This window comes from Taudactylus pleione, unplaced genomic scaffold (genome assembly GCF_031769625.1).
Source record: "Taudactylus pleione unplaced genomic scaffold, aTauple2 ptg000609l, whole genome shotgun sequence".
Lineage (NCBI taxonomy): Eukaryota > Metazoa > Chordata > Amphibia > Anura > Myobatrachidae > Taudactylus > Taudactylus pleione.
Window position 1 is genome coordinate 7,303,559 of NW_028285011.1, and position 20,084 is coordinate 7,323,642.

General features: G+C 44.2%; 1 protein-coding gene and 1 pseudogene across 2 annotated transcripts in view; both read right to left on the reverse strand.

Moving 5' to 3' along the window:
- LONRF2 (LON peptidase N-terminal domain and ring finger 2) overlaps positions 1-20,084 on the reverse strand; it is a 75,337-nt gene that overhangs the window by 25,121 nt on the left and 30,132 nt on the right. For both annotated transcript variants that reach the window (XM_088454128.1, XM_088454129.1), the window contains 2 exons: positions 6,761-6,879; positions 2,027-2,149 (listed from right to left, as the gene is read on the reverse strand). In XM_088454128.1, the coding sequence (XP_088310254.1) occupies positions 2,027-2,149; positions 6,761-6,879 (242 nt within the window). The remainder of the gene's footprint in view (positions 1-2,026; positions 2,150-6,760; positions 6,880-20,084) is intronic.
- LOC148480611 (5S ribosomal RNA) lies at positions 14,643-14,759 on the reverse strand (annotated as a pseudogene).

The following is a 20,084-nucleotide window of genomic DNA, read 5'->3' on the forward strand; positions in this document are numbered from 1 at the left end:
GATCGTAGAGAGGCATACCAAAGGTAAATCATCAAACCAGCAGCAAAGATACCTTTATACAAGTGCTACAGACAGGTTTTTGAGTTTGGATATGCTTATTAAGACCTAACTGTGAAATATACCTTTATATACATTTAGTGCACTTTTATCCTGTGAGTGGTGTATGCTCATACTTGCTGAATTCTAATACTGGTGTCATTGGGGGATATCATACTTAGAGCAATTGAATGTAAAGATACCGCAACAAGAGTATCCGCACTTATTATATTGTAAGTGAGGTATGCTCATCTCATTTACATACCCAATCATTCGGGAGCTAAGGAAGAGGATTTCGCATCACTTTGATTCTGAATGATAAAGTCACTCAGGGTGAAAGACAGTTACTTTGTGTTTAATCTACTACACATTGGATATGTTGTTTCTATTTCATTTCATGAACTTTCTTGGTATGAGAACGGATTATCCAGGCTTTGATCATCTGTTCTAAGGGTTGTATACATTTTATATTTATGCTTCATGTTTCAAATATGCGATTCATTATTGTATATTGTGAACACAAGGAAGCTTTAAAGTGTCTATTGTGGAAATAACACGCAGGCATGCTGAGATCGTCCAGCATTACTGATAGTTGCACGCCCACATCTGGCAGTGTATGCCCTGTTGCACCCGATAATTCCCCTGTTCCTTCACAGAGGAGGAACATAGATATTGTCTCACAATGCATGACCACAATATCTGATGGTTTCAGCTTGTCAGACAAAATATCTGTCGGTCTGACAGACATTTCATCTCACAGTGTGTACCCAGCATAAAACCAGTGTTGGACGTTTATCTAACTGCTAGCTTTGAAGTCCAGAAAGTTTCGCATTGCAGTAATTTTTTTCTAGCAGTAATATCCTCTATCATTATAAGTTACAGTGCAGCATGAGAAATACCCCTGTGAAACATGCCCTGCATGGCATCCCATAAGCCTGTAGTTTTAGAATTATTAGTTATATTTACTGTATGTTGCAATAGCTGTAGAAATTTTTCCTTTATTTTAGACCAATGTAGGCTGCCACAGTCTTTCAAATGGTGTTAAAATACCATGGAATTAATAAACTACACGGAATGAAACAAACCACTTACATTGAGGGGGGGATAGAGAGGGTTAGGTTCAGGGACCCCCAGGTGGGCTTAGGGTCAGGCACACCCCAAGGAGGGTTAGGGTAGGGAAAGGGAGAGGTTAGGCACCCCCTTGGGAGGATTAGGTTTAGGGTGCGGGGGGGGGGGGGGTTAAAGTTTAGGTACTAACTGGGGGAGGATAGGGTTAGGCACCACTAAGGGAGGGTTAGGGGAGGGTTAGGGTACTTACCAGCCCCAGTCGGGAATTAGGTCAGTCGGTGTTCTGCTGTTGGTATTTGATCCGGCGGCTGAATTAAATACTGATTCCTATGTATTTTACATTAATAGCTCTCCTATACAGATTTTATTTTTAAATAATATTACATTTTCAGTGTGGGTTAAAATAAAAGTAGATGCCAGTGTTTCACGAATATGGATCTTATTCAGGGCAGTCTGAAATGCTATATGCTTATTTGTTTTGGCCAAGGTTACGATTTTTTTTGCACTGCGCACGGGTGAATTTTGAGTTTCAAACGTGACTCGAGGCTGTCTGCGCCTAGGGGGGCTGACTCACGAGAAGTAGGCGTACTATCATAGGCAATGGGCAAAAGTGCACAGTGTTCGTGCAGCCGCAGGAAAAGTGCAGTAAGGGTGTGCTGTGTGACTAAAATGGCAACCAAAAAGTCTCAAACACAGCCTCCATCAGGCAGAATTCTAACTAACAGCAGTATTATATTACAATTGCAGTTATAATACACAATATCAATCAAGACTACACACATTTAATAAACTCGGGAAAGCTAGACAAGCAAGCTATCCCCGTAAACTAATTTTAAAAGCTGACAATTATATCATTGTACACCAGGTTTTGCAGAGAATACAAAAGAAAACAGAGACATTGTACAGTGAGACAATGTGTTACCTTTTGTGCTTTGGTCTTCACTGTACTCCATTCAGGGTTTAATGCAACACAATACAGAAGTTCCTTCAAAGACTCTTCCGTCCTTCCTAGCCCAGAAAGAGCTTGTGCTTTCACATAATGTCCCTGTACACACAGCAATGTGACATACTTTAATAGCAATTAACTAAACATCTTTTTTAACATGCTTTCTAAAAATAGTCCTCTCTATTAAACTAGTACACATTGCATTAACTGCAAAGGACGCACTGTTCTCAGCAAACATAAAAATATATTAATGATGATATGCTTTGCATATTCATAAGGGTCAAATAATAAGCATTACAAAACAGAGATGCTGCAGAACACTGGATAAAGAAGCTGGAGCATTTCCCTTAGTTCTAAACTCAAACATTGTGGAGTCCTCTAACATGGGCACATCTAGGTGAAAGCTGAAGCACCTGCTTTGCCCTCTAGGCAAGACTAGACATCTTTGGGCCCCATTGTCTTTAGATTGTAATACTAGTATGTGAAAATAGGTTGGCATATTTTGTGTTCCTAGTAGGGCAATAATTCGCTTGGCATGCATTTGAGAGTAATGGAAATCAACTACTGTATAAACATTGAATATGTATATCGCTGTACGCCTGTGTTTCTTCCCCTTATTATTGTAAAAACTTGATTCTACCTTTTGTTTACTTTCTCTCAATAAAGTTAAAAAAAAAAAGATAAACGAAAAAAAGAAAACAATATTTTGTACTTTGGTAGCAATCATAGTTAAGCTTGTTATTTATGTGCATGTTCAAAATCTAAAAGTGTATCATATTCAGATTGTTCAGTGTATGTGCAAATCATTCAGTGGGAACATCATTTTCTAATTAAATTGTGTAATTATGCCTAAACGTATTATCTGCATGAGCATGTTTAGTGCTAAGTGAAGCGGAGCAAGCACAATCTCTATCATAAGACTGTGCAGCTTCACTCACATCTGCAGCCAAGGGAAGAAAGGGATGTCCAGCAGCTACACAAGATAAACAGCCTGTGTAAGGTCATATCATAGTGCTGGCCACTGGAGTGTTCCACACAGCTGGGGTGCCTAAATATATGGTAACAGGCAGGGCCAGTTCTAGCGTTAGTGGAGCTCAGGGCGAGAAATTCCTTTGGCACACCCCGAATTCTGGGGGCATGGCCACAGCTCCCAAAAATAAAAATAAAGAAAATAGTAATTGTGGGGCCGTGAAGCATTCTGGGTGGGTTGCTGGGAGACTGGGACTCCCGAGTCCTGGTGGCGTGCAATAGAGGGCGGGGTGATTGCGGCTGCTGGCAAGAGTGGGTGGGCGCCGTCAGATTAGACTGCGCCGGCGGGATGACTGTGGCCGCACTCTCAGACCGCGGTGCCTCAGGCAATAGCCCTGGTTGCCCGCCATTGGTAACAGGATGTTTACATCATAGTGCTGGCCACTGGAGTGTTATAAACAGCCGGGGTGCCTAAGTACAATATATGATAACAGGATGTCACTGAGAGAAACATTCCATTTTAGGGTGAGTGGGAGCATTCCTCTACTGTCTATGCTTGGATCCCGAGACAGGGACTGGTGGCAGCAATCCCATCTGTGGTGACTGCATCACTGTGCCAGAATCATTTATTGCTATGATCGGTAAAGGAGTGATCTTTGTGCAATAAATGGTTTGCAGTTGGGTTTTATGTTGTGAAATGGATGGCTAATCATTGAAGCATCGTTGATAAAATATGTTGCCAATGCAGAGTTGAACACAAGTTGGCCCTAAGTGCTCCCACATTGTGTGAATGAAAATAAATGGGTATATTAGTCTGTATGCAGTCAGGGCCGGCTTGAGGTACATTCAACCAGTGTGGTCGAACAGGGGCGCCACACCATAGAGGGCGCACCCCTCCCAACCTTTCCCGATTTCAGTGGGACAGTCCCGTTTTTCAGGCACTGCCCAGCTGTTCCACCCGCGGGCCGAAGTGTCCCGCGGGCGGTCGGGCACCTCTGGTGCTGGACCCCGTAGAAGAGAATGGATGCCATGCGCGCGGCATCCATTTAGTGCAGGAAGAACGCAGCTGGCAGCCCAGCTACTGACAGAGTGGTGGGCTTGCCCCCAGCCTGACGTTAAACGAGAGGCATGCCATATGGGGACGCCCACAAATAACATCATTCAGGGGGTTGACCTATGGTAATTAGACCACGCTACCAATTGCGGTCACTCAAGGCAAAGCTCCTCAATCCCCGTGACAGCCCACTTATGGCCCTTCAGTTGCAAGTGGAAATGTAACTAAGATACGTATGTCCCTGCATCACTCGCACTTGTGTAGCCTCTGTTCTGGACAAAGCGCAGAGTGAAAACACACAAGAGGCTCCGCAAACTGGCATAGGTTCAACTCTACACCACATGTGTGCAATTTCTGGCTACCCTCAGCCTAACACCGTAAAGCCCCATATTCCTAGCATATAGCTAGAACATTATATAATTTCTATCTTAGCACATATACTAGGTAATTATTTTTATGCTACAACTAACCCAGTGGCAAAGTGAATGTTATGTATATGGCATGTGTGTGTGTATATATATATATATATATATATATATATATATATTATATATTTTTTTTTTTTATTGAAATAAATTTCAGTGCAACATTACATAATTAACTTGTCAATGCCAAGTTAACAATGAAAAATAGTAACATTCCAGAGACTATTGAACAAATTACATAAAAAAAAAAAATATGTCGGAGTAACAAAGGAGTAAGTAGGATTCACAATAAGTGGATATGCCACCAATGCCAACATACAATAAAATAATAAAACATTAACCATAAAATATATATAAAATCTAACTGTGCCCAGGGGCAACAATAATAGATGTGAGATGGGAAAAACAATAATTGAAATTCTTACTCCAGGTTTAAATGAACTAAGAGAAATTGTAGGATTATTAGCAAGCATTCTGAGCTCGTACCACGAAGGTTTTTTCTTTTTTTTAACAAAGTGGTAATTTAGGATTTATATTAGATAAAATATGTAAATTTTTATAGTATGAAGAGAAATAGCCAGGTAAAACTGCTAATTAATGAAAGATATTAGCATATTGTGCATATTATGAGTGCACCATATTTTTTGTTCATTATAGTTGGATGTCAGTGTTGGGTAGTAGGGTGGCAGTGTTATGTGTGGATATCAGCATAGCATGACGTTTAGTAGTGTGTGTATAAGAGTGGTGTGTTAATATTGTTCAGTATTGTGTATATGTTGGGGAGTGTAGTACAGGTTACAGATGAGTGTTCAGGTTAGTGTAGTGCAGTGGTAGCAGAGTATGGACGTCACTATTATATATAGTTGCAGCACAGTGTAGCTTCTAGCATAGTATCGGCTGCAGGGTAGGTGAACAGCACAGCTAGCTAGTAAACTAATCGGAAGCTGCACAGAAAATGCAATTATTTCAGCCCAGTGGACCCATGGCAGGGAGCACTGATGGGGCGGCAACCTTAAGCTAAGATGGCGGCAGTGGTGTATGTGTAGAGTGCAATATAGCTGGTCCTATACATAGAGAACAGCAGGCTAGGCTATGAGGCATGATTGGAGTTGGGCCAGAGGAGCATCTGGGAAGGGATGAGTTGTGAGAGGAGAGCAGCTACAATCAGTCAGAGGGTGCTGTAGACAGGTAGGTGCTCCACTGAAAGCGAGTTACATTATGGGTTACTGTATGTGTGTTATTGAAAAGGCTTCTTGAACTGGATGTTACCCATAAGCAAAGCAGTTTCATTCTGGCATCTCTAGCTATGCAATGCACACATCTCACTGACCGTCTAATGTGTGCGGTTATAAAACCGTATCATTCATTGTCTGAGATGGTCTGTTTCTCTACCTTACTTTTTCTATGTTTTGCTTGGTGTCATTTTTGTAAATAATAAACTTACTGTAAAGTCACCCTTAGTAATACAGAATGCAAAGCTCATATATTACTGGGGTTAATTTCAGTTTCAAGAAGTCCTTTTACATCCCATAGAAACCAATCAGATACTAAAAGTTAAATTTTCTAAAGTGAGAGTTTTTAGAAGTGGAGTTGTTGCCTATAGTAACCAGATTCTAGCTATTTTATAGAAGGTGTTAGTTAAATGTTAAGTAGAATCTGATTGGTTGCTATGGGCAACATCTCCATTTCTAAAAACCTCACACTTTAGTAAATTTACCCCTAATTGTCATTTATTCAATACTGTTTAAAAAGGAGAGAAAACATCTGACGAGTTGTATAAGATGTAGGAGTTTTTTCTTGTCCACCATTTTTTTTTATTAAAGTCAATTGTTTGTTGAACTAGAAATACAATAGTAGTTATTTAGGCTATATATTCAGTATATGCAATATCGTTCTCCACAAGTCTTTTAAGAACTTTTAGTGGGCAATTAAATTCTTAGGGATGGACAAGAGTTTCGCCGGTGTTCGGACTATTTATCTGGCAACTCACAGCCACTAAAATCGCAGATTTTCCCGCACTTAGGTGTGCAGGAAAATCTGCTGTACCATAATTCTCACCAATGTGCGCATTTACATGCATTGCTGAGAACTGAATTGCCCCCTTATTGTCTCACCACAGCAACTTGTCACCTGTTGATGTTTGGACACTATGGACATGTTCATTAGGCCACTTACATACTCTTACCCCCTAAATTAAAGTTGCCATCACTCAGTTGATTAATGTATGTTAACCATTTCTTTTGACCATGTACCTCCATTTACCTTAGGCCAGAGCGGCTGTTTCCTGCAGATAGTATCCGCATCAGTAAGGGCTTGTTTGAAGTTCTTCATTGCTGAGTAGAGCTCTGCTCGCTGCACAGCTAATAGGGAATCACGGGGAGCTGCAAGAGAAAAGCACATTTCTTTCTATCCACGACATGCTTATAAACCAATCCACAAATAAATAGTGCAACAAATAAACAAACAAAACGATCTACATGAATGAACTTCTTCCATATATTAAATGTTCATATCCATCACCATGATATTAGTTGTGGTAAATGTTCTAAACTATATGTTTAGGTCTTTGTAAAATAATACTGTATGTAGATTTACACATTTCTGGCACCCAGACAGACACCTTTACTTTACACTTTAATACATGTGCAGGTCACACTGTAGGTCTATTCTTTTCCTGTTTTGCTAAGCTGGCCCCTAGATTTTGTCTGTACTTGGAACAACCTTTTATACATTACATAAATAAACCTGAAGGACGAAAATGCTTCCCTGGAGTAATTTTAAGACAAGAATAACAAGCAATTTAATAGCCTTTACTTGTTCACACACTTTTATTCCTATTAAAAATAGTCACGCTTTTCTATTATGTGAAGAAGCAGCATAAAGCAGCTACTTCGTATGATCAATGGGCTCTCTGCTGGGCAGGCTGCCCCATATTTAGAACACTGTGTACTAGGTACAGTGGCAGCAGAGTTATTTTATACAATAGCCTGCCAGTTATCACACTTATTTTTATAAGAGGTCAAGATTTTCTTTTTTTAAATTCAGTAAGTTTTATTGATTGTGAAGTGTTATACATTATACTAACATACTACAATACACCAAATATAATATGGCAGACATTAGAAGACAGACAATACATAATGTCATAAGATATTGTACGAAAATGACTAACATTATATATAAAAACAGGAGATATAATATAGATCAAATCATTTGAGCAGAAGCTGATAGGAGCCCGAAGGCACCTTTCGAGCCCATATAACCGGATAAGAATACACAAAAAAAAAAAAAAAAAAATTCCCATCTACTCCTGGATATAGCATGTCAAAACATTATCGAATTATCACATCTGCCCGGATATCACAACCACATAAAAAGAAATAAAAGAACCCAAAATACAAACCTCCTCATATCCCCACACCCTGTATAGCCTAACCCCAACCTAGGCATACCTGGATCCCTAACTCCCCCTCCATGCTATACTAACTACCAAAAAACAAAACAAAAACGCTACCATCTGCACAGATACAGGACAACAACAACCCATGTAACTGACAAGAGCAATAGACTAATGACCCTAAGCTAGGATCAGCCCAGCTCTCCCACATTTTAAAGAAACTTTGACATATATATATATATATATATATATATACACATACACACACACACACACACACACACACACACACACACACACACACACACACACACACATATATATATATATATATACATATATATATATACACATACATATACACACGCATACACACACACACACTTTACAGACTATAAACCAAAGATTGAGTTACAAAATACTAATCTTAGTCTGGCCAGACCTCGGCTTCTTGTGAGATCGTACAAATAGTCCCGGCTCCGTCCCCCCAAAGGCACAACATAAAATACATAAGCAATACATTCTGAAAGTTCCCCGCCATCCATGGATAAACGAAAAGAAGCAGGGAGTACTCTAGGGAGAAGTTCCAAGTCTTCAACTCATCTGGAAACAGTAAAAAAACGGATCTTTGGAAGAACCAGAACAGAATTGATATATCCAAAAACTGAAAAGGCAGCAAATTCAAAAGTAGACATAGACTTTTGACAGGATAAGTCCAGAAATTGCTCTGTTGTGTAGGAGATGCGGACAGCAGCTACAGAACATAGAGATGTAATCACCATATCTTCAAGCTTAGCAAGGAGCCTTGGAGTAGAGGCATTAATATCCTGAATAATGTGTTGCAGAGAGCCAGCCATCACCAAGGTAATCAGCCATCAGTGAAAGAGTTCCCGCAGATCTGGAGAAACTAAGGAACGACCAGGAGAGGAATCAGTGAGAAGATGGTGGCGGCTAACACAACACCAGAGCTTACCAGCACACAGCCACAGGGAGACTGACCGACGGGAGGTAGCAGACAGCAGACACACGGGAGAGATCCCCGGAGAGACAGCCAGACGATCGCTCAAGCCGGAGACAATGGGGCAGCACAGCCCCTGCAGCAAAGACACTCCACTCCACCAATTCAGGAGCACCAGAGCAATAGGATGACCTGTGCAGCAGCCAAGGAGAATCACCCGAGCAAGATGGTGGCAGTCCGCGCTGAACACTCCCCAGATGACACAGCAAGCACACAGGGTCCAAAGAGAAGGCAGCCAACAGGACTCTGAAGCTCAGGAAACCGGGTTCTCATGTAAGTACAGCTCACTATATAGCCTCAGGAGGCGGAGACAGGGACGCCACTCACTGCACAGAGAGGACACGGACGCGGGGATAAATCACATGCGTCACCAAACAGGATTCCAGGTCAAAACCCCCGCTGTTCAGAGGAAGATGCCCCAAAGTAATTAGCAGCTTTGGAATGAAAAGTCCACCAAAACCAGAATATTTTGAAGGCTGTTAGCGGGAGAGCCTTATGAACACACCCTACTCCTAGCCACACCCATGAGATCAAGATTTTCAACTAAATTGGTCATGTACAATACTAGAAATATTTAGTACAGCATTATTTCTAGGTGAGGGAGAACACTCTGACATGGTAGCAGACGTGGTAGCATGGATGAGAGAGAACATGCAGACATGGTAGCATGGATGAGAGAGAACATGCAGACGTGGTAGCATGGATGAGAGAGAACATGCAGACATGGTATCATGGATGAGGGGGAACACGCAGACATGGTAGCATGGATGAGTGGGAACATGCAGACGCGGTAGCATGGATGAGGGGGAACATGCAGACGCAGTAGCATGGATGAGAGGGAACATGCAGACGCGGTAGCATGGACGAGGGAGAACATGCAGACGCGGTAGCATGGAGGAGAGAGAACATGCAGACGTGCCAGCATGGCTGAGGGAGAACACGCAGACGTGGTATCATGGATGAGGGGGAACACGCAGACGCGGTAGCATGGATGAGGGGGAACACGCAGACGCGGTAGCATGGATGAGGGGGAATATGCAGACGCAGTAGCATGGATGAGGGGGAACATGCAGACGCAGTAGCATAGATGAGGGAGAACATGCAGACATGGTAGCATGGATGAGGGCAAGGGGGCTGCAGCACAGTCTAAAAAATTCAAATAGGAGAGGCAAACCAACTGCCACCCTAAACGCTGCCAAACATCGCTGGCCAGGACTCACTGACAATTGGTGTGATTCCCCTATTTGAATTTCGGACAGCGCTGCAGCCCCACCTCTGAAGCCAACACTAGTAAAATTACAAGGCTTCTTTACTAGTTTGGGAAGCTTATAGTGATTGTAGGAATAAATATATGTCTATCACTCGGTGCTTAAACATAACAGTCTGCCCTTTTTATGTCCTGTTTTCTACCAAAATATTACCAGTAAAAAACAAACTAGACAAAGGTGATAAAAAAGGTTGGCGCTAATATATAGAGGTTATAAGAATTTGATAATTAAAGTGAAACTTCTGCACCTAGCGGTATTTCAGCGTTTATGGGCGCTTAGAGTGGGCATCTTAGACTTTGCACATTCGGACGCACGGAAAGGACTTTGTAGCTGCATTAACATAAAGCAAAAGACGCAGACACAGCCACATCTGTGTCCAGCAAAGAATCAGTCACTATGTCCGAATTTACTTATTTATCCATAACGACATTGCAAATCTGAATACTTGAAAGATCACATACAAAGAAATATTTGTATCCATGCAACAATGAGATTTTGGTACCTACCGGTAAATCCTTTTCTCCGATTCCACAGGGGACACTTGAGATGCTTACGCTGGGGTATAGAGGCGTGGATAACTGGTGCCGGCACTTTAATTAATTTAGAAGTGTGAAGCTCCTCCCCCTCTATGCCCCATCAGCCCTCAGTTTAGAAAAATGGAAGACCGAGAGGAGATGGAGAACAAGCTGAGTAATAAAAAGGAGAGAAGAACACACAATAACTGAATCATACAACATACGGAACAAGCCGAACAGGCAGGCAAAGAGCGCAGAGGTGGGCGTCCAGTGTCCCCTGTGGAATCAGAGAAAAGGATTTACCGGTAGGTACCAAAATCCCATTTTCTCTTTCATCCACTAGGGGACACTGGAGGTGCTTACGCTGGGGACGTCCCAAAGTTTTCCTAATGGGCGGGAGCGCTCTGCGGCGCCTGAAGAACTAGACGGCCAAAACGGTATGCCGAAGCAGCAAACGTACCAAATTTGTAAAACTTGATGACCGTGAGAACTGAAGACCAAATGGCCGCACGGCACAATTGTGACGTGAAGGCTCCTCTACCGGCCGCCCATGACTCACCCACAGAACGTGTGGAATGAGCCAAAATGGACGAAGGAGGCCCACGGTCGGCACTAACATAAGGCTGATGAATAGTCAGCCGAATGCAACATGACAAAAACTGCTTAGACACTGGCCAACCCCTCCGAACAACAACATAGGGGACAAAAAAACGACTCAGACTACGAAGAGACGCTGTCCTGGCAACATAGATGCGGAAAGCCCTAACCATATCCAAGGTAGAAGAACCACCAGAGTCCTTCACCGACGACTGTACCACAAGAGGCTGATTGAAATGAAAAGCCGACACAACCGGAGTTCCACCCTAGGTGGCTATAAGACAGAGCACCCAAATCTGAAAATCTACGAGCCAAAGCGAGAGTCAGGAGGAGGACAGTCCTTCAATACTGGTGCTTAAGATCAACTTCCTCCAAAGGTTCAAACATGGGCGACTAAAGAAACAGAAGCACCAAGTTTAGATCCCAGGGAGCTATTGGAGGTACAAAAGGGGGCTGCACACGGAAGACCCCTAAAAGAAACGTCTGCACCTCAGGAATGAGGGCAATTTCCCTTGAAAGAAAATGGAAAGGGCACAAACCTGCACCTTTAAAAGGTTCCCAGACGAAGGCCAGAATCCAGACCTGTCCGAAGGAAAAACAGAAACGAGACAAACGAAAAGTCCTAGACGGAAGACACCGACTGCAACACCATTTGAGATATAAGCACGCCAGAAGCGATGATAATGCACAGCCGAAACTGGCTTTCTGGCGCATATCATGGTAGGAATAACCGCGTCTGGGATGCCTCTGCATCCTAGGATATCGGTTTTAAGAGCCACCCCGCGAAACGCAGTTGTGCTAAGCTGGGGTGTATGAAAAGGGGCCCTGCTGTAGAAGACCCGGGCGCAGAGGAAGGTGCCACGGATCATTCGACAATAGGGACCGAAGGTCCGACAACCAACTTCTCCGAAGCCAGATCGGAGCCACGAGAATTACAGAGGCTGTCTCTTGTTTATCCTTTGTAGAAGACGAGGAAGAAGCGGAATAGAAGGAAAAAGGTAAACAAAGTCGTAGATCCACGGACTTGTCAGAGCGTCTACTGCTTCCGCTTGCGGATCTCGAGATTTGGACACGTATACCGGGAGCTGACAATTCAGTCGTGACGCCATGAGGGCCACCTGAGGACCTCCCCATCGACGTATCAGTGCGATGGATGAAGCATCCATTCCCCGGGATGGACATCCTGTCGATTTAGGTAATCTGCTTCCCAGTTGTTCACGCCCGGAATGAATACCACTGACAGGATTACTGACTGGTTCTCGGCCCACTGGAGGATCTGAGTTACTTCTCGCATAGCCATGCGACTCCAAGTTCCTCCTAGGTGGTTGATGTAAACGTCGGCCATCGCGTTGTCGGCCTCAACTCTTACAGTAAGTGCCTGTAGAAACTCTATTGTCTCTATCAGAGTTCCAACACATTTATGGGCCACGTCTGTTCTAGAGGAGACCATCTACCCTGAAAGTGGAAATTGAGGACTACTGCCTGCCATCCTTGGAGGCAGGCATCCGTGTTACGATTATCCAGTCTCCCACTCCGAATTTCCGGCCCGCTAAAAAATTGGTGGATTGTGTCCACCAGAAAAGGGCCACTCTGGTAACCGGGCTCAGATGGATCTGTCGATGTAGAAGCAGAGGAGACCCTGATCCCTGTGCTAACAGGTCCAGCTGAAAAACCCTGGCGTGGGGCTAGCCGAACTTCAGTGCCTCAAAGGCAGCTACCATCCTTTCTAAGAGACGCAGACAAAGAAGCATTGACACCTTCCTTGTTCTGAGGACCAGCTGAACTAACAACAGGATATCCCTGGCCTTGTCTGTTGGAAGAAAAATCATCTGTGATTCCGTATCCAATATCATGCCCAGAAATAGAAGTTTCTGGTATGGATTGAGATTTGACTTCTTGAAGTTGATTATCCAACCGTGTTGGGTTAGAGTGTGATAGGTCAGTAAGGCATATCTAATAGAAGAGATACCGATGGAGCATTGAGCAACAGATCATCCAAATAAGGGATTATGCGGGGAGCCGAGGATAACCCGAACGGCAATGCCTGAAACTGGCAATGATCTTAATTATGGCAAAATGCAGAAAAGCCTGGTGTGGTTCCCAAATGGGAACAAGGAGATAAGCATCCTTGATATCCAGGGATAATAGGAACTCCCCTGGTTTCAAGCTCACAATGTTCACTCCTGATGACCGAAGGAGAGCGATCATGACTGACATGAGTTTGGACGATACATCTTCAGATACAGGTTTAAAGACTTAAAGCTTAGTATGGGTCTGACCGAACCATCCGGTTTGAGCACTACAAACAGGTTTGAGTAAAAACCCCATACCTCGCTAATGCTCTGGAACCAGAACTAGCATAGATGACACCACTAGAGACCTGAGAGCCTCCTGTAGAATTCGTAGTGAAGAACCGAGGTGGAGGGGGGCTTCGAAGTCTATTTGGTACTGTGAATCCACGGTTCTGAAGAGGTCTGGTTCCAAACCTGTTGAAATTCTTGGAAGCGGGCTCCCACCGCAGGAGACCCCAGGTGGGACGGAAGACCGTCATGCCACCTGTTTCTCAACAGGTTTAGGCTCTGGTCTACATGGAACCGTGTGAGGACGACCTTTAACTCTGCCGCCTCCGGTTGCGTGGGAACTTTCTGGCTCTACCACGAAAGGAATGAGGCGCTCGAAAGGAATGAAACGAAGGTTCAGTATAAGGTCTTCTGGGATCCTGAAATAGCAGACGCAGATATGCGAGCACTAATCTGACTGGTCAGCCCAGCAAACCACAGCCTTGTTAACCCAGGCGGTAACAAGGGTAGGTCTAAGTTCAGCTCCCGCTGCGGTATATATAGATCTTAATCTCCAACCTACGATCCGAAAGGGTCCTTTAAAACAGTAGCTCCCGACACCGGAAGTGCTGTTTTCTTAGAGAGACGGGAAACAGACACATCTATAGGAGGAAGTGTTTCCCACTTCTCCATCATGGATGATGGAAAAGGGAAGCTAGACGGAAACCTACGTGGAATTTGGTACCGCTTATCTGGCTGCATTGCTCAACCGATGCTGTCTTATAAGTACCGCGCATCGAGGAATTCTTCGACCGACTCTTCTGACTGGAGAACAGGCATTAGAGTACGCTTTTGTGACAGTTTTTTTTTGGTAGGAAGTGAAGGGTGCAGGCACCGCTGCACCCATTACCTGACCCAGGGTGTCTGGAGATTTGGTTAACCCAGCTATGCAGGGAGGTTAAGACCTGCGCGCCTCAGCTAACTTTGCCAAGTCTGACATAACTCCTACCACGTCAGTGGCTCATGGTGGTGTAGGAGTTCGTAATCGCCATCCGTTGTTAGCATCACATAACGTACAGCACCTGGTATTCCCAGGCGGTCCCATCCAAGTACTAACCAGGTCTGACCCTGCTTAGCTTCCGAGATCAGACGAGATCGGGCGTGTTCAGGGTGGTGTGGCCGTAGGCTGGACCCCGTGGCATGTGGCTTGGTCTGTTTGTTGTTACACTTAGAACAGACAAACAGCTTTTGAGAAGCCTTGGTTCTGTTGGACATGGTACACACAGTCACCCAGAGAAACACAGCATAAAACAGAAAAGACACAGACAAGATAAAAAACAAGAAGGCTGTGGGACACAGAGGAGGAGAAACCCCCCTCCCACAGATCAGACTCCCCTGCACTTACACCCCAGTTACTTACAGCCTCTTTACCAGGATGTAATCAGGAGATGTACTTGTCCTGCAGCAGAGGAATGGCAGCAGAGGAGTCTAGCCTTCTGTGTCTCTTACACTGCAATCTTCTTGTAATGGAGATGCAGTATGAGCTGCTGTGTATGAGAGAACGGCAGCCCCGCTGTTATACAGCCATTGCCGCGTAGAAAAGAGACCCGCGCTGCCTTTAAGCTCCGCCCCTTCTTTATGCCCTAAAGGGCTATACAAGATGTCTGGCCATTAACCTCCCCCCCCACATGCCTCACCGCATGTACAGCGGGGATAGGGAGAGCAGGTACAGCCGCGCGGTAGCACACTTAATTAGCTGCCCCAGGCCACTTAATGAGTGGGGAGAGGGAGAGCCGTGTGCCGCGCTGTAGCACTCAGTCATCAGCCCCGCACCTCCTGTAATAGCAGGGGAAGGGAGAGCCGGGTGCCGCGCTGTAGCACTCAGTCATCAGCCCCGTGTAATAGCGCGGAGATAAGGAGACTCTGCATTAGCAGCCCCGCGCCACTGTAAGAGCGGGGTCCAGCGCCTTAACAGCGGGAGGAGGGAGAACGCACTTAGTCAGCAGAGGAGGGAGCCGTCTGCATTAGCTGCCCAGCACACTAAGTACTGTAATAACGCTGGGCAGCGGCGGAAGCAGGAGCCGGAGGATGCGCAGGTGGTTACTCACCGCGTGGTCCCCGATGGAAGTCTCTCTGTAGTGTTCAGCACTTCTCTTCTTCCTGTTGAGAAATGTGCTGTGGCGGTAAGGGGCTGTCAGTGCTTTTAGTATAAGCGCTGTGCACTCCTTCCTGCCTTCTATAAGGACAGGACGCCAGGTACCCGGGCCCACCTTTAGAGAGGTGGTGAAGGGTACTCTAAAGTGTTAAAAAGATGCAAAAGATAAAAAACCTAACTAAATAAAATAGATGTGTTGCTGGAGCACAGCAAATTGTGACCAGCTCCTAGTAGGCACATTTTCTAAACTGAGGGCTGATGGGGCATAGAGGGGAAGGAGCTTCACACTTCTAAATTAATGAAAGTACTGGCTCCAGTTATCCATGCCTCTATACCCCAGCGTAAGCACCTCCAGTGTCCCCTAGTGGATGAAAGAGAAAAAGTTTTAGTAAGCATATTTGAGATTGGGATTGCCATTTCCCACATTGTTTTTATTCATTTGTGATTCTTCACCTCATTTATATGTGTTGTGCTATGATCACATTTTATATTTCAGGTCTATAACCTTTGTCTGAGACCTCATCCCACTGTTACAATAAGGGAATTTTCACTGTCATTATCATATTCTTCTATCACCTCTACATATTAGCAGCACCAACCTTTTAACTGACTAAAAAAGTACACAACTGGCAGTAACAACAGTGACATATAGTTTATGGTACCTCTACTGTAGGGGTGGATGTAAGACCAGAGCCTTTTACTATAGAATCACTCGGTATAGTTGTTGGCTGATTAAGGCATGGTGACTGTCTGGACACAGGACCTGATTCAGTGCCGTTCGCAAGCGGCTCGATGGTCCCCCACTGCGCAGGTGCCACGTCCGCCGTGCCCCGTCCAGCAACTGCAGCTCAGTCGCTACGGGGCTCACTACAAGATGGGGCGGCTGTCGATTGTGAGTGACAGCTCGCCCCGTTTTGTAGGCGGGGAGGGGGGGTGGCAACACAAACGCAGGAGTTTCCTAAGGAACGCCTGGCATTTGTGGGAGGCCCTACTGACATCATTACTGATGTCAGTAGTGGACTTCATGCTCTATTAGAGCAGGACGTCCACTCGGCCTTGCGGTAGCCGAGACCCTACCACAGGGTCTCGTCGCAAGGCCGATGGTCACGATAATCGCGACGGCCTCCTGACTGCTTGCACAAGGTGTGGGAGGTCTCCCACAGCTTAGCGAGCTGCCAGAGAAAAAAAAAACACCCATCAGACCTGCGAGCTGCCTCCGGCAGTGAGCGGGTTTGAATCAGGCCCACAGTCCAATAAACACCCTCTGGTAGGTTTACCTCTTAGTATGAACAATTCGGATTAATGTTTTCTTATCTGTACTATATTTTACCATTTCTTTGCTTTTCCTCTATAATAATACAAATTTCAAATGTATTACCTGGTTGTGCTCACTATAAATTAGTACTCCCTTCTGCACTGTGCGATTATTTAACAACCAATGTCAGATAAAATCAGGGAATATTGCAAATAGAGATCACTATAAACAGCGAAATGATGAGTAGCTAAAATGAGATATTAGGCAGAAACACAAGAACAGAAGTAGGATGCCAGTCTCAGAATGTATTTAAGGCTAAAACAACTAAATTCAAGACAGGATCCCTACTTTTCTGCCTGTTTATTCTGTGGTTGAACATCTTTTCTCCCTGTCGTTGAGCCCTGGTCAATGTGTTCCTTCTTCAACACAACCCTTTTCCTAACTTACAGCGTTTGTTCTTACTGTATGCCCTTATTCTTTGTTTTCCCTGTTTTCGTCAACCATACATACTGTACCAGTCTTTGGAGCTAGTTTGGTGCACCGCTATGATGGAACTGTAAGTATTACTCTGACCAACATACTGCATAGTAAAAAGGCCAGTCCCAGGCTACAAAATGAGAACTGCAGAGACAGAACGACACTTGAATCAGATGGCTAAGGAACTGTAGATAACTAATAGCTGTAACATGGTGGGAGTAACTCTAGTGTAGCAGTGGGGACCACATCTGGCTATATTTTACCAGTGAAAACCCTCGATGTTGACTAAAAAGATCTCTAATTTGGGAGATTCCATTTATCATTAATACAACTTTGAGGGTACACTCCACTGGTAACATATTTTAGTGATGCCAGCATTTACCGTACCAACGACAAAACACGGGACAGACTCCTGACCCAGCAGGATGTAGTGTAAATCAAGAACAAAAATTACCTATTTTTATTATTTGTACTTCTTCACTTTCTTCCTGTGTTACTACCTATGACCATAATACCTTTTTATCCTGCAACATTTTGCTTTATTTAAAAAGCACAATTCTGCATATATCCTGTGATCACTTTGTCACATCCTACATGTGAATGCATCATTACAAGCCAGTTATGCCCCTTCAGTAACAAGTAAGAATTGCATACGACTCTGCGTTGTCCATAGATGAGAACACTTGGCTGTAATTATCTCTGCAGAAGGAGCATATTGTATACACACATACCTATATGCACTACCTGGTCAGCATGTCAAGTGCCCAATGGCCTGGCTTTGAATACACTAGCATGATTCTTGAAGTCAGCTAGAGAGTGCATCTTAATATTAGTGCATATACTGCAATTGGAAATATGGGTCTACTACCTTTTATTCCAAAGAAATAAAAGTTCACAAAATATGTGAAAAACTATTACTCTCATAAATCGCTCTCAGATCATATGTGTGCAAGTATTAATTCCATGTTAAAACAATACATTTTGCTGTCCATACAAGAAGTGTGCCTTACCCCTATAAAAGAACATTAGAATATAGTAAGGCATCCATGTGCTCTGTTTAATGACTGATCCCACTGCTCTCTTACTGTAAGGTCATGTGTGTGACTATCAGCGCAGGTACCAGTTTTTTCACGTACACACACTCAGTGACATTGCTGGAATCAGCTGTAGAACCAACCGGTGCCAGTTCCCCGCCTTCCATTGCCACTATTACTTTAACAGGCCCCGAGTCATGGAAGTAACTTGGCTCCCCACCACCTCTTTCCTGCAAGCACTAATAATGTGTGATTGCATTTAATAATATATTTATACTATAATGTGTAGTGTTTAACATTGACACATTAGTACAGTATGTAATTGTGCCTATTCTTTCAAGCTGTGCATATGTTGGAGCAAACACCACATTATAATCCCCATTAATTCCCTCTTTTGTCTCCCTGTAAAGTTTGCAATCTTATACAAAGTGCTACTGCTTAATTTCAAGGCCTTCCAATTATCTGCTTTCATTCTTGCGATTTCCCTAATCTAGTCTTCTGTATCCTACTTAGAGTTGTCCCCGTGGGTATCCAATCACATTGTTAACAGTTACCACGTTGATATGTCGACACTAGAATATCAAACATGTGACAGGCACCATGTTGAGAACCACAGAGTGTCGACATATTAACAGTGTTGACATCTGAAATGTCACCATGTGAAATGTCACCAATCTCAGAATGCCACCACTTATGTTTAGGCGTAGCGTGGAGGGATAGGGTTGGGGAATGTTGGGGTTAGGCTGCAGGAGGGAGGGGGTTGTTAGGCTGCTAGGTTAGGGTTAGCTTTGAATGTAAGCGAGCAGGAACCCAGGGTCTATGGAACACGGTAAGCACAGCAGGAGGGTCACTTCGCCAACACAAAGTAATTTTTTTCCCAGCATGGTCAGGCCTGCGGGTGCTGTTCCACCTACTCAGTGGCATCTCCTCTGCACATGCGCAATGAGGCAACAAATGTGGTTTCACAGCACGTATGCCGACCATAAGCAGGAGGTGAAGCAGAACCCAACATGGTCTCTGCAGGAACCTCTACTCTACAACTTTCTGATTACATTTGTACTTGATTGCATTGTACTTATTGCCTTATACCTACACTAGTGTTCCCGCTAGGTTGTTTTAGCAGGGTGCCGCGCCCTGCCCGATTTCTAAAGTGCAGAACGCGCCCTGCCCTATTTCTGAAGGGCAGAACGCGCCCCACCCTCCAGCGTGGCGGCCCGCTGAGACAGCCTGCGGGTTCTGTCTCCCACCGGACCAAGAGTGAACACTACTACATTATGGCCCGTATTCAATTAGCTGCGAAAAGCCGAGATCCATGGAAAAGTATCGCCCATCACAGCTTTTTGCGTGTCGGAAACTTATTACCATATTCAATGCCAAATACTTTTCGCGTCTGCGGAAAGTCAATGCAATGTTATAGGCGGAAAAGAATCACCTCTGAATAGCATAAAAGAAGTGCACATTTTTTATTTTGGGGTGCAAAGGTGGGGAAACCACTCAGAACCCTTGGGACAGCCCATCATAGGACAACTGTGTCAAAAAATCCCTAAAAAAAAAAAAAGTTAACACCCCAAAAAAGTACTTTCATTTTGGG